The sequence below is a fragment of the Nothobranchius furzeri genome, chromosome 7, assembly GCF_043380555.1.
Source record: "Nothobranchius furzeri strain GRZ-AD chromosome 7, NfurGRZ-RIMD1, whole genome shotgun sequence".
NCBI classification, from domain to species: Eukaryota; Metazoa; Chordata; class Actinopteri; order Cyprinodontiformes; family Nothobranchiidae; genus Nothobranchius; species Nothobranchius furzeri.
This window is the reverse complement of record NC_091747.1, coordinates 52,078,111-52,091,307: the sequence shown is the minus strand read 5'-3', so window position 1 is coordinate 52,091,307 and position 13,197 is coordinate 52,078,111. Positions and strand designations below refer to the sequence as shown.

Here is a 13,197-nt window from a genome sequence, read left to right as displayed (position 1 = left end):
CCCTAAAATGGCTCATTCTGGAAGGTACTGAAAATAAGAAGAAAAAACTGTGGAAATCACTTTATGTGGGAGGGACTTTGTGCAAAGAACTTCATAAACATCTTTTATATTGACCATAGAACTATTATAACTTAAGAAAAGCAATCATAATATGTCTTCTTTAAGGTGTTTGTGTAAAAACTGAAAAAAATGTATATTTTTAAAATTAAAATAAAAACATTTCAATAGCATAAGATGATATTACCCAGAAGCTCCATAGCATCGTCCTCATCCTCAATCTCTTCCTCCAGGACAGAGTGGGCGGGGCTACTGATAGAATCAAAGGAGTCCTGGGACAACATGGCTGCCAGGAGCTTCTTGTGGTGCTGCTGCTGCTCCTTTAACCCTTTGCTCTTTGTTTCCATCTTCAGACTGAAGAAAATATAAACAATAATCCAAATAAGTGAGAAAGTTTAACTTTTTACTTTCTTATTCCTTGAAAAACTGGATTATTCAATAATTTCAGTATCAGAAAGATGGATGCGTTCTTTTTTGGTTGCATTTTGTCCCTGACTGAGTCAAAAAGCTAACTTTCTTAAAGTTTCAAAGTAAACTGGCTTCTAAATTCCCAACACGGTGAGGAAATTCATTTTCTGAGCGTGTGGATTGTAGGACCGGAGGAGTGTTCATCTGATGCTAATCGCTGTTTAATGACTTCTATTTCCAGCCAACAACAAAGGGTCAAAGATGACTGATGCAGTTATTTAATCTCTGGATATTTGTTCTAATTACATTAGGTAGTTTGTGTCTCCATAAGCTGTTTTAGTGTTTAACGGTAACAGAAGACTCACATTTATTTTATATTTCAACATTAAATAAAGGTGAGACATAGTGAGATTAAAGGCCAAGTTCACTTACATTTTTGAAATACGATTGGTTACTGAGTTTCACATGCAGGTTGAATGTGAAAATAGTCTTCTACCCCATTTCCTGCATTAACCTCCAAGAGAAAATTAGGATTTGTGGACTCCCCTATTTTGGATCGTGTTCGAGAAAGGCTGTTATTGATTTAGCACCCAGGAGAGAGCAGAGCATGTCTAGCTAGTAGAAGCTAACCGTTAGCATTAGCACTTTCACAACATGGCAGAACTCCTTTAGGATTGTGTTTTTTGTGGAGATAAAATATCAACGTCGCAGAGCGAATGAAGGCAGCAAAAGAGTTATGCTGCTTAGCCAGTCAGAGGTGGCATGTCTGAATATCATGATTATTAATGAGTAAGACTCAAATTCCTGTCGTTTTCTGCCCCTCACTCCTCTGACTAGCGTCTGAAACAGGAGCGCCAGAGCTTTTTTCCACTGAAAGTCTCACAAGGCATTCATTTACACTAGAGACCACAGCCAAAGAAAAACGAGTGAATGAGAACTTAAAAATAAAGAAATCGAACAGAACAAGAAAAAAAAGTGTGATCCTGTTAATCAAGCAGAACTTATTTGAGTTACAACTAACTAAAACATCTGAAAGCTTACGATGTTTAAACCAAGAACATATTCATGTTGGTTTCTGACAGACGCTGGATGACAAGTTCGTGTTGATTTTTCTAAACGCTTCAGAGCACGATGTCACCTCCTCTTGTGATCGTTGGTGAAGATGCGCTGTAATAAAAAGTCAAAAGCAACAAGCTACCCTATAAAAGTCAAATGAGGAAGATGAAATGATTTGACAAACAGGTTAAAAATTTCAAATGAACTCCAGAACTGAGTCTGAAAGTGAAACACCAGAAAGAATGACCTACTTAGGTGGTTTTGGACAGCCTCCACTTGATCCAAGTGGTCAAATTTAGCCTATTTATGAATTATAAACCTGCTCTGAGGATTAATAAATATACTTAATTTTTCTGAAACTTGATATTTTTTAATAAATGAGCAAGTTTACAGAGAAAAACTCAATAAAGAGTTGATCAAAATGATCTGATAAGCCTGAATAATGATGAAGAAAGCAGCAGGAGTCTCCTGAAACACTACTCAGAGCCCACAAACGCCTACATCTCAAAGTTTATCCTAACTTCTAATAATCCAGAAATCCAGTAATCTAATGAGATTAACTGTGCGTGTGTCAGCTCCGGCCTGCTCTTGATTTATGGTTTTATATCCTCGCCTCCTTTAATTCGCCACACACACACACACACATATGAATAGTTTTGCAAACATGAATTTAAAACATGCATACTATTTCCAAACACCCCCTGAGTTATAGTTCTTTTTTATGGCCTGCACAAAGTTCTTCTGTCTCCGAGTGCACAGATTTGAGGTTAGCTTTAATTTGAAACTGGGTTGAGGCGGTTTCATGGCAAGCATGTTTGATGGCGCCTTTGAAATGGGATTATCAAACCCATTCAGACGGGCACTCCTCAGGCAGCAGGAGTCAGAGCTCTACCTCCTTGGGTTTTTTGTACAACCGCCAACAGCTGTGTGAAGCTTTGGAAGTTTATTTTGTCCTTTCATACATTTCTTCATACGCTTATGAAGACTAGTAACAGAGTGGCTAACCTGTGAGCTGGGCTGTTTTCTCCGCTCCAGCACGCTTCAGTTTTGGCTCGAGGGACCGGAGGGTGCAGCATCTCCGCGGCCAGTGGGTCTGCATCGTTGTCGTCACGGCCGATCCACTCCCCCACCACCCGAGGACGCAGAACTGTGTTGTATCCCAAAAAAGACTGAAAAAAATAAAGTTTAAACATGAAGGATATTAAACATTTTTTATCTGTGAAATGATGCTAATTACATTTACTGCACCTTTACACATGATTCCACATAAAAAAACTAAAAGATCTCCATTGGAACTCCTGCAGACTTGCATGATTGAAGCATGTTCTCTCCTTTTATTGATTTCTTTGTTAGAATTTTCTTTTTTAAATTGCAGAAAACTAAGTAGGAAATGATTTGCTCCACTTTGCTTGAAACACATGCTGCGTTCCTCATCCTGAGCCATCATTTCTAAACGGGTCTGTGCAGCTTCTGTTCATGCAGCCGCTGCGTTATTGTGCCTAGAGAGAATTGAGACCCGACGAGGACAAAGACTCGGAGATTGGTGGGTAAGACACACAGTGAAGCAGCGAGGCCAGTGGAAAAATCTCTCATTCCACCCCCACGAGATAACTAAAGAAGTTCAAGAGCTGTGCTGCTGTTGAACATCTGGTGTAGTGAAATGAAAACATGACAAGTTTATTTTCTTATGACTGCAGAGCTTTTGGGGCTTAATAAAGCTTTTAAAGATGTCCTAAAAGGAGTTGGTTTCAGAATTGAAAACTGTTCTTTGAGCCTCTACAGTGAATATAAAAAATAATCACCCCCTTTGCAAGACTTTCATTTTGTTTCCTTTAAATAAGGAGTGCCCAATCCTGGCCCTGGAGGGCCGGTATCCAGTTATAAACTGTGTATAAACAGTTTATAACACAGGGGTGGTCTGGCGTCTCAGTTATCAATTATATAAGCTCCTCAGATGATAAACAAAACATCTTCAAGAAACCAAAGTAGTCCAGTTGCCTTCATCTGAAGCCTTTTGGATTACCATGACCTGATGACTGAGTACCTTCACCAGCAACAACAAGGTAAAGGAGTTTAAATATAAGTGCATACCTGGTCAAGCTCATCAGAGATGGCAATGCCTGCAGAGAAAGGTCAAAAAAACAATATATTACAAACAAAACGGTTTTATGTTGCAGAAACATTCTCAAGCATCCAACCTTTAAACCTTTAATTTAGTGGGACCATATTTTAGAAAAGTTATCAAGCGCCATTACATTAGTGTCATGTTAGAGGGTAGTTTTTTGACCCACGACATGAAGAATCACCACAGAACCAGAGGTAAGTAAAAGATTCTATGTATTTTATTAAAGTCTTTGTGGAGGATCCATCAAACGGAGATCCAGAGGGACAGTGATGGAAGCAGGAAGATCTGACGGGAACAAGGGAGGCTGGAAACCAAGGGAGGACTCAAACGGGGACTGTCCAGTAGTGGAAGAGATGTGGGTGTTGTGAGCGTACTCAATCCAGGGAAGTTGGGTGCTCCAGCTGGTAGGATTTGAGGAGCACACACAACAAAGCATGGCTTCCAACTCCTGGTTGAGCCACTCACACTGACCGTTCGTCTAGGGATGGTAACCAGAGCTGAGGGAGACTCGGGCCCCCAATGTGGTGGCAAACTCCTTCCAAACCTTGGAAAGAAATTGGGGGCTGCGGTCAGACAGGATCTCGGATGGGATGCCGTGGAGTCTGAATACGTGTTTTATCAGGAGGTTGGCAGTCTCAGTGGAGGACAGGGGGGACTTCAAAGGGACAAAATGGCAGGCTTTGGAGAATCTGTCGATGGTGAGGATAGTGGAGAAACCCTTAGAGACAGGCAGTTCAGTAACGAAGTCCAGGGCTATGTGGGAACATGGACGGAAGGGAATGGGAAGAGCTTTCAGCAGACCAGCAGGAGGTTGGTTGGTGGCTTTGTTCCGGGCGCAGATCTGACAGGCGGTGAGTTACTCCTTGACGTCCTTGAACATAGAGGGTCACCAGAATGACCTCCGGATCAGGGCGAGGGTGCGTCGTCCAACCCCTGGGTGGATGGAAAACTTTGCGGTGTGGGCCCAATGTATTACTGCCTCTCTGACTAGTTGGGGAACATACAACTTGCGGGGAGGACCATTACTTGGGTCAGGGTCGGTCTTTGGGCCTCCAGGACTTTACGGGAGATGTCCCAGGAAATGGACCCCAACACTCAGGATGGTGGGACGATGGTGGCAGGTTCGTGGTCTTTGTCAGAGGCGAATTGGCGAGACAGGGCATCTGGTTTTATGTTCTTGGTTCCGGGTCTGTAAGAAATTACGAAGTTAAAACGGGTGAAGAACAGGGACCAACGAGATTGTCGTGGATTGAGCCTCTTGGCCTCCTTGAGGTAGGCGAGATTCTTATGGTCTGTCCATATTATGACAGGGTGCTCAGCTCCTTCTAGCCAATGGCGCCATTTCTCTAGGGCCAACTTCACAACTAGCAGCTCTCAATCTCCCACATCGTAGTTCTGTTCCGCTGGTGTGAGTTTCTTGGAAAAGAAAGCATAAGGGTGGAGCAGGTTGTCAGACGGGGAGGTTTGAGAGAGAACAGCACCAACACCAGAATCCGAGGCGTCAACTTCAAGTGTATTGCATGGAGGGATCAGGGCAAGACAAAACGAGGGCTCGGATAAAATGGGACTTTAACTCGAGGAAAGCCTTGTTGGCTTCATCTGTCCAAGCAAAAGGTGTTTTTGTGGATGTTAGCTGAGTCAGGGGAGATGCTACCAGGCTGTAATTACGAATGAAATGTCGGTAGAAATTTGTGAAACCAAGGAAGCGTTGCAATTGTTTGCGGGTCTTGGGAGTTGGCCACTCACGGACTGCGTCTACCTTCTCCGGATCGGTCTTCAACCGCCCACTCTCCAAGACGAATCCCTGGAACTTCACAGAGGGGGCATGGAATTCGCATTTCTCGGCTTTAACAAAGAGGTGGTTTTCCAGAAGGCATTGCAGGACTGCTCGGACATGCTGATGGTGTTCAGGAAGGGACTTGGAAAATATCAGGATGTCATTGAGATATACAGTTACGAACTTATGGATCTAATCATTTAGAACTGAGTTTACCAGAGACTGGAAGACAGCGGGGGCGTTGGTAAGGCCAAAAGGCATGACAAGGTATTCGTAGTGGCTCAGCGGAGTCTTGAAGGCCGTCTTCCACTCATCACCCTCCCTGACTCTGACCAGATGGTAGACGTTTCAGAAGTCCAGTTTGGTAAAGATGGTGGCATCCTGTACAGGGTCAAATGTAGACGACAACAAAGGCAGAGGATCCTTGTTCTTGATGGTGATTTGATTCAACCCTCTGTAATCTATGCAAGGACTCGGGGAGCCGTCTTTCTTAGACACACAAAAAAAAACTGCGCCCAGGGGTGAGGTGGGAGGCCGTATTATACCTGATGCAAGGGACTCCGAGATGTAGGTGACCACACACTCACGTTCAGGTTTAGACAGGCTGTACAACCGACTGGATGGAAGAGTAGCCCCCGGGAGCAGATCGATACCACAATCGTATGGCCGATGGGGTGGCTGAGATGCAGCCCGGTCCTTACAGAAAACGGTTTGTAAATCATGGTACTCCGGAGGGACTCCAGAGAGGTCCGGTGGCGTCGAAGGACTGGACACAGGAACCTGAGCAGAAATAGTAGCAGACAGTAGACAATGGGATAGGCAAAAAGGACTCCAAGCCACTAGCTGACTAGCTCCCCAATTGATGTGAGGGTTGTGGGTAACCAGCCAGTCATTTCCCAAAACTATGGGGGACTGAGGAGAGGGAAAAACAAAAAATGTGATAACCTCATGATGATTTCCAGAAACCTGTAGTTTGATGGGTACAGTTTGATGAGTGACGGTGGTCAGCAAGTTTCCATCCAGTGACGAGGCCCGAATAGAGGGGATGAGAGGTACTGTGGGAATTCCCAGCTGGGAAACGATGGTTTGATCCAGTAGGTTCTTTTCGCAACCAGAACCTATGAGGGCTGTAGTAGGGTGAGTCTGCTGGTTGAAAGTCAACATCGGGAGGCTGTATGGTCCATGCTGCTGCCCACCAGTACCCCAGGTATCACTGGTGGGCTCTCCCTTTTGGACGAACTGGGCAGTTAGGCACAAAATGACTTGGGTTACCACAGTATAAACATAACCGGGAAGAAAAACTGTGTTGTTTTTCTTCTGGGATTAAACTGGCACGGCCTATCTGCATAGGTTCATCAGACAGGACAGTGGCTGAGGACAGAATGGGTGATTGCACAGGAGATGGTGCGGGACGGGTAGACTGGCTGGGCATAGTGGACACAAAACATGGTTTAGCGTACTTAGGACGGCTCTTTAATCTTTTTTTGAAACGAGTGGCTAATGTTATCAGGTCCTCCAGATCCTTCATATCGAGACAAAGGGCTAATTGATCCTGGATCTGGTCATTCATGGCCTGAGAAAAAGCTCCCTATAAGGAATTGGCATCCATCTTTGAGGTTGTGGCTAGAGTTCTAAAATCGATGGCAAAATCAGCAACGTTTTTTTTTCCTTGTCTCATGTTCCACAACGACTTGGCTATTTCAGCAGGAGTTTCAGATTGACCAAACGTTCCGTTAAAATCCAGAAGAAAATTTGCTAGTGACCCTTTAAGGAAGTTGGTGTCACGGCTTTTAGCCTCCACCCATTGAAACGCCCGACCTCGGAGTAAACCAACCATGTAGGAGATTTTAACAGGATCGCTGGAGAATATTTCTGGGGATCTTTCCAATGCCAATGAGCATTGTAGAAGAAAACCTCGGACTTTGCCGAACTCACAGCAGAAGGTGTCGGAAGGTGGTGAGTCCGCGACTCAGAAATGCCAAGGATGTGATGGACCAGACTGAACCGGAAGTTGTTGAGCGGCTGGCGGAGGAACAGGAGCAGCGGGAACAGAGAGTCAGTCATTCATCTGTCGAATCATGGATTCTAACTGGAAAAGATGCCTATTAGTTAGCTTGCTGATCAGTGAGGGTCTGTATGGAGCTGTCGTGCTGGGATAACATTGTGGCTAAAGCAGGCGGAAGTGATTCAGCAATGGGGTCAGACTGTTGGCCGGATGATCCTGTCATGTTAGAGGGTAGTTTTTTGACCCACAACATGAAGAATCACCACAGAACCAGAGGTAAGTAAAAGTTTCTATGCATTTTATTAAATTCTTTGTGGAGGAGAGAAAAAACGACGATCCAGAGGGTTGAGGAGTTTCAGGGTGTTGGTCTTCAGGAAGTTGGGAAGCCAAGGAGGGAGGCAGGTCAGATCTGGCTGAGCGGGAGATGAGAGACCAAAGTTAAAGTCCCATTAGTTGTCACACACACTGATGTGTGTGCGAAATTTGTTCTCCGCATTTGACCCATCCTCTGGGGGAGCTGTGAGCTGCAGACACAGCCACGCTCGGGAACCATTTGGTGGTTTAACCCCCCAATCCAACCCCTTAATGCTGAGTGTCAAGCAGGGAGGCTTTGGGTCCCATTTTTTCAAAGTCTTTGGTATGACCCAACCAGGAATCGAACCCTGATCTCCCAGTCTCAAGGCGGACACTCTACCACTAGGCCACTGAGCTGGGAGCTGAGCACAGGGAGTTGGCTGCAGGTGTGTCCAGGTGAGCAGGTAGGCGGTGGAGAGCTGGTGGTCAGAGGTGAACGACGTGGCTGAAAGCTTGAGTGAATCCAAAGTTATTGAAGTGTGATGTTCTTTGCAGGGGAGGGAAATCTGGATGGGTCAGGAGAACAGATCAGATAAATGCGGAGTCAGGATAAAAAAATACAAAAATGTATTCTGAGATGACAAGAGCTAGGACTGGTAGCGGCTGGAACTACCCAAGACGGAGTATCATCCGGCACAGGCGAGTTGTCACGCTGCTCCTTAAATACCCTGGCCACTGATGGGCTGAACAGAAACAGCTGTGCTCTCCAGGGCACGCCCACCTGCAGACGGCACTCAGAGGAAAACAAAACCAGTTTAGCTCAGCACAAACCATGACAATTAGATGCTGAGATAACTCTGGAATTAATGCAGGATTTTAAGGTGAGAAAATCTCTTAATAAAAAGAACAAAACAGAACTTGAAATAAAGAGTAAACTCTGTTGCTGCAGAAATGACCCTTTGTCTATAGAAGAGCCATCAGCTGCTTTCCTGTGTGACCAGAGTCTGAAAGTTGAGCAGCAAGATGCTGCAGCCGCCAAGTTGTGGTGGAACGCATCATACAGTGTTATTAATATTCTGCCTTTGTCTTCCTCAGTGCTCCATATTTATTTGTCACATTTAAACCTCCTCTGTGTTTTATTGTTTTACCCCAGGGTTACGGTTAACCCCAACCTTGCATCAGAAACTTCTCTTCATTAACTCATCGGAGATTCAGGTAACAGCTGGCGAGCTCAAGTCAGATTCTCGTGCATGTAAACAACCCCGCGGTTTCCATGGTTACACAGCATCAAAACAAAACACCCAAAGTTGTTGCAGAAAGTACTGATGCAGCACAGCATCCAAACCAGTTTACCAAAAGAGCCTTTGGAAATATTTTTAATAACTTTGACAAAAATATAAGCTCAGTAGAATTTAACCAGGCAGTTTTATTTATTTTTTTGGCTTTCCTCACCAGTAGCTAAGTCCATATTTGTATCAAGTCTGTGCACAAATTTGAGGATGATTTCTGTCTCTTTTGGATCAAAGACTCAGTTTGTTAGGGTGTTCTCAAACTCACTGCGCGACAGGCTCTCCAGGGCTTTGCCCAGCTTCTTGCTCTCCTGCAGAATGTGGCTGAGCTCATCGAAGTCGCGGCTCTCCCTCCAGTCCCAGGACGGGTACTCAACAGACAGCGGCACTGCACGCCACAAACAGAACATTTCACATCAGAACTCCTGAAACTGCAACAACAACACACAAAAAAAAGAAGTTCCAGCTTCTGGGGCTTCTGCCGCAGGATGAAGAGAAATAGAGCACTGGCAGAGAAGTCATCACACTGCTTCCAGAGGCACAGAGCTCACTGGTCTGAGGCCAGGAGGACAGAGTCTGTCAATCTCTTTGATTCGCAAAAACAACTCAAAGAGGAGCAGGAAATGACCCACATACTCCGCTACTGTGTTCTCATGCCACCCGCCGCTCTGAAATGATGCTTCATTTACACGTCATTTGATTCAAACACTATTAATAAGAGCAAAGAGCAACCATCTTTGAAGGGAAGTGGTTCATTCGCCCGTATCTAACGTTCTTATTCTCATGTCTGCTTAAACAGACACAGAAAACAACCAAGTCGTTTTCTTGCAAATGCAAATGAAACAAACATCAGCTGACAGGTGCAGAAAGTAAACATTAACCTTCACACACACAGCTGCTACAGCCTGTTTTCCCCTGCCCTTTTTACCCGGACTAAGCTGCTTGGCATTAAAAGCGACCACAAACACAGAGCAAATGTTTCTGCCAAATCCACTCCGATAAAGAAAAAATATCCTTTCCTTAACTCTGACCAAAAAAAAGGGCTTTTCTGCTTTTCTCCTCGCCTCTGCAGCAGCAAATAGGTCACGCTGTATCTGGTGCTTTTGATTGCAGAGGTTAAGTGTTCAGGTTCAAGTATTTAAAGCATCAGTCAAGAAGCCAGAACTCTAAAGGACAGAGAGGTGCAGTCATTTTTCAAATAACTGATTCAGAGTCTTTGGTGTGTTTCTGAGAGATGATACGTTTTGCTAAAAGAGCAAGTCACTCCAAATCAACATTTATTTTGCTGATATAAATGAGTGTCTGATCGTGCTGCAGACAAATGTAGTCAGTAATTCGGCACTTTAGTGCATCTTAGTTCAAATTTAAATATTCCGCCTAAAACTGTCAGTGTTGCACCGTCGTCAGGTAAAAACTCAGCACTGCATTTGAAGTAAAATCTGATGTCGCTATTGGCTAAGAGGTACACTATGATGTTATATGGTACCATATGATGTCACAATGTCATTGTGAGTCTATGTGTGTGTATTTGTTAGCGGCTCCACCCTCTCGGTCTGCTAGGCAACAACATTTGTTGCATTTTTTAAACAGGAAGTGGGATTTGAGTAAGAATCTGGTAGGGGGTGACTTGCTCTTTAAAGAAAGTTCTTTGGATTCTTAAAGATTCCATGACCTCTGCTCACCAAAATAACTCACATATGTATATTTAATGTCCTGTGACTTCAAGTTTTTGACTTTGTCTTACAGTCTGGTGTCTGCGGGCACCGTGGTGCACCTGGATAGCAGGGGCGGCGTTAGGCCCGGCTACTTGGGCTCAAGCCCCGAATGTTTTATGAAAAGCCCCGGTTCTAAATCGCGGATGTAACATGCAGTACCAAAGTCCAACAGAGAGGGAGCAGCTGGCAGTAGTTTGTATACAGCCTGCCTGAGCCTCCACCACTGAAGAAGAAGCCCTTCAGCAGCCAGCTTCTTCTACAGTCTCTGCCTGAAACGTATGTGTGAAGATGGACAAAAGGACATTTTTTAGACCAAAAGTACCGCAACAGAACCCCAGCTTTGATGAGACTGGTGTTGACTCAGGTTTGTGAGTCTTATTTGAAAATATTTGTTGTGCTGCTGGTTTGCCTAAAGTTAGCTTACTATCAGGTAAAGTTGTTGGAGAAAGAACGCGGGAATATTTACTATCGTCTCACACTAAACACTAACAGGAACAATACTCTGCCCTGAATATGCTTAATGTGTAGCTTCAGATTAAACATTATGTGGTACAAGACAAATATATATGATGTTGACTAGTGCGTATCACGTGTGTGTGCATGTGTGCGTGCGCACGTGTGTGTGTGTGTGTGTGTGTGTGTGTGTGTTAAGCCCCGGATCTTCTTCAGTCCTAAATCCGCCCCTGCTGGATAGTACATAAGGTGCCCACCGGCCTTTTCTCCAAATTGCACAAGAAAAAAAAATCTGGTGCCATCTTTTTAATCCCAAATGCATTCATTTAGATTTAAACACTACAATATTCTTTAAAAACAATCAATCATGTTTAATATTCATGAAGTTTAGTTAAACTCTGATCTATTCCAGTTCAAAGGTCAGTACTGTATCAACCTGGTAGCCCTTCGTTTAGCTCAGTATCCATGAAGTAACTCTCCGCTTCACACAGGGTGGCCCCTGTTCTAAAGAGACAGAAGTAAAGTTAAAGGTGTGATTCGCTCGTTTAATCGATACATTTGCAGTGGTCTCTAGTAGGAATGAATGTCTTGTAAGTCGTTCTTGAGGGGAAAAAATATACCGGTGCACCATTTCCAGGAACTAGAAATGAGCCACATAACAGCGAAGCTTCAGGCGGCAGGATCTTGCCTCGGATTGGATAGCAGCAACCTGGCTGAACCACTGACTTGCAACATGTGTTACGACCCGTTACGGTGGAAAGTTTTAAGGACATGGGCGTAGAGCATGCATGTGCAAGGTGGGAAACTTCAAGCCCTTGTTTTAATATTAAAGGATTTAAAATTTTACTAAACTCCCAATTATCCATTAAAAAGTACTTTAAAACACAATGTAAAAGGCCTCACAGGTTTACATTGAAAAAAAGCATCAAAATGCTCCTTAACATTCACAAAACACGTTTGGGAGCAAGAAGGTAACCAGCACTCTCGTCCCTCGTCAGTTAAAAATAGTAAAGGCCTAGCTTAAACTAGCCGGGATGCTCGCTGCTGAATCCTTTATGTTAAAACAACAGCCTTACCCGTCGTCAGCGGCAGTGTGACGTAGATCTGTCAGGCTTTTCTAAACTTTGAGTTTCAACATATGTTTTCCATCAGAAGCTAATGCAGGAGGTAGGTGTAGGACATGTTCAGCCTGCATGAAACTCAAGAGTGACCGATCAGAAATAATCATTAAAAACGGGTTTTCTGTGTTCCACACCTTTAAGAACACCTCAGTGTCTTTTGTCCTACTTCTCCTGGGTTACTATTTCCTTTTTTCAACTGCTCATCCCCTCACACGTTTCCTCCTGATCATGACCACAGCCTAAAATAGCCCGTCTGTGGCAGTGACAGATCATTGCGTGTTGAATTATTGAAACAGTCTGGCTCTGCTTCCTCCCAATCTGACCCAAACTCACCGCCTTTGGGCTCATGCTTCACCCCAACATCACTGATTGGGTCGCTTATTTCAAAAAAAGTTTCTCCATCTGTTCTACATGTATGACAGAAGCTTGTGAATAATTCACTCCGGTGTAAAGCAAGATTAAATGTAGAAAGTGGCACGTTCTAATGAACTCATCTGCAGTGCTCTGGGAGGCTGGAAGGAGGGCACTGTGACTAACTTTAATTAGATATAATTACATCAAATTAAAATAAAGATTAAAGTCAATAGAGCCTGTAATTGGGAAACAAGTGATGCAACAGGTCTGAAAACGGTGCAGCATCGTAGTCTGGAGAGGATTGGGAATGTCTGTGTGATCAAGATAAAAGAGAAGCAGTCAGCCCTGTGCACAAGTGAAACTTACAGGACTTGGATTCTGGTGATGGTGGAGAGATACTCGAAACAGCCAGGTCACTTTTTGACTTCTTGGGTTTCTTCGGGGTAATTTGCCATGGCTTCTCAACTTTGCTGTACTCCCTGCGAGAGTTCTTGTTTTCTGGTAAGAAAGAAAAAGTGTCAAAAATAAATAAAAATCTTGAAA

General features: G+C 44.0%; 1 protein-coding gene across 4 annotated transcripts in view; it reads right to left on the bottom strand.

Annotated features, from left to right (window-relative positions):
• The window catches only part of c7h8orf34 (chromosome 7 C8orf34 homolog), a 126,335-nt gene that overhangs the window by 79,426 nt on the left and 33,712 nt on the right, over positions 1-13,197 (bottom strand). For all 4 annotated transcript variants that reach the window (XM_070553371.1, XM_070553370.1, XM_054751159.2 and 1 more), the window contains exons 3-7: positions 13,021-13,152; positions 9,280-9,399; positions 3,613-3,641; positions 2,527-2,690; positions 245-411 (exon numbers count right to left, since the gene is read on the bottom strand). In XM_070553371.1, coding sequence (XP_070409472.1) covers positions 245-411; positions 2,527-2,690; positions 3,613-3,641; positions 9,280-9,399; positions 13,021-13,152 — 612 coding nt within the window. The remainder of the gene's footprint in view (positions 1-244; positions 412-2,526; positions 2,691-3,612; positions 3,642-9,279; positions 9,400-13,020; positions 13,153-13,197) is intronic.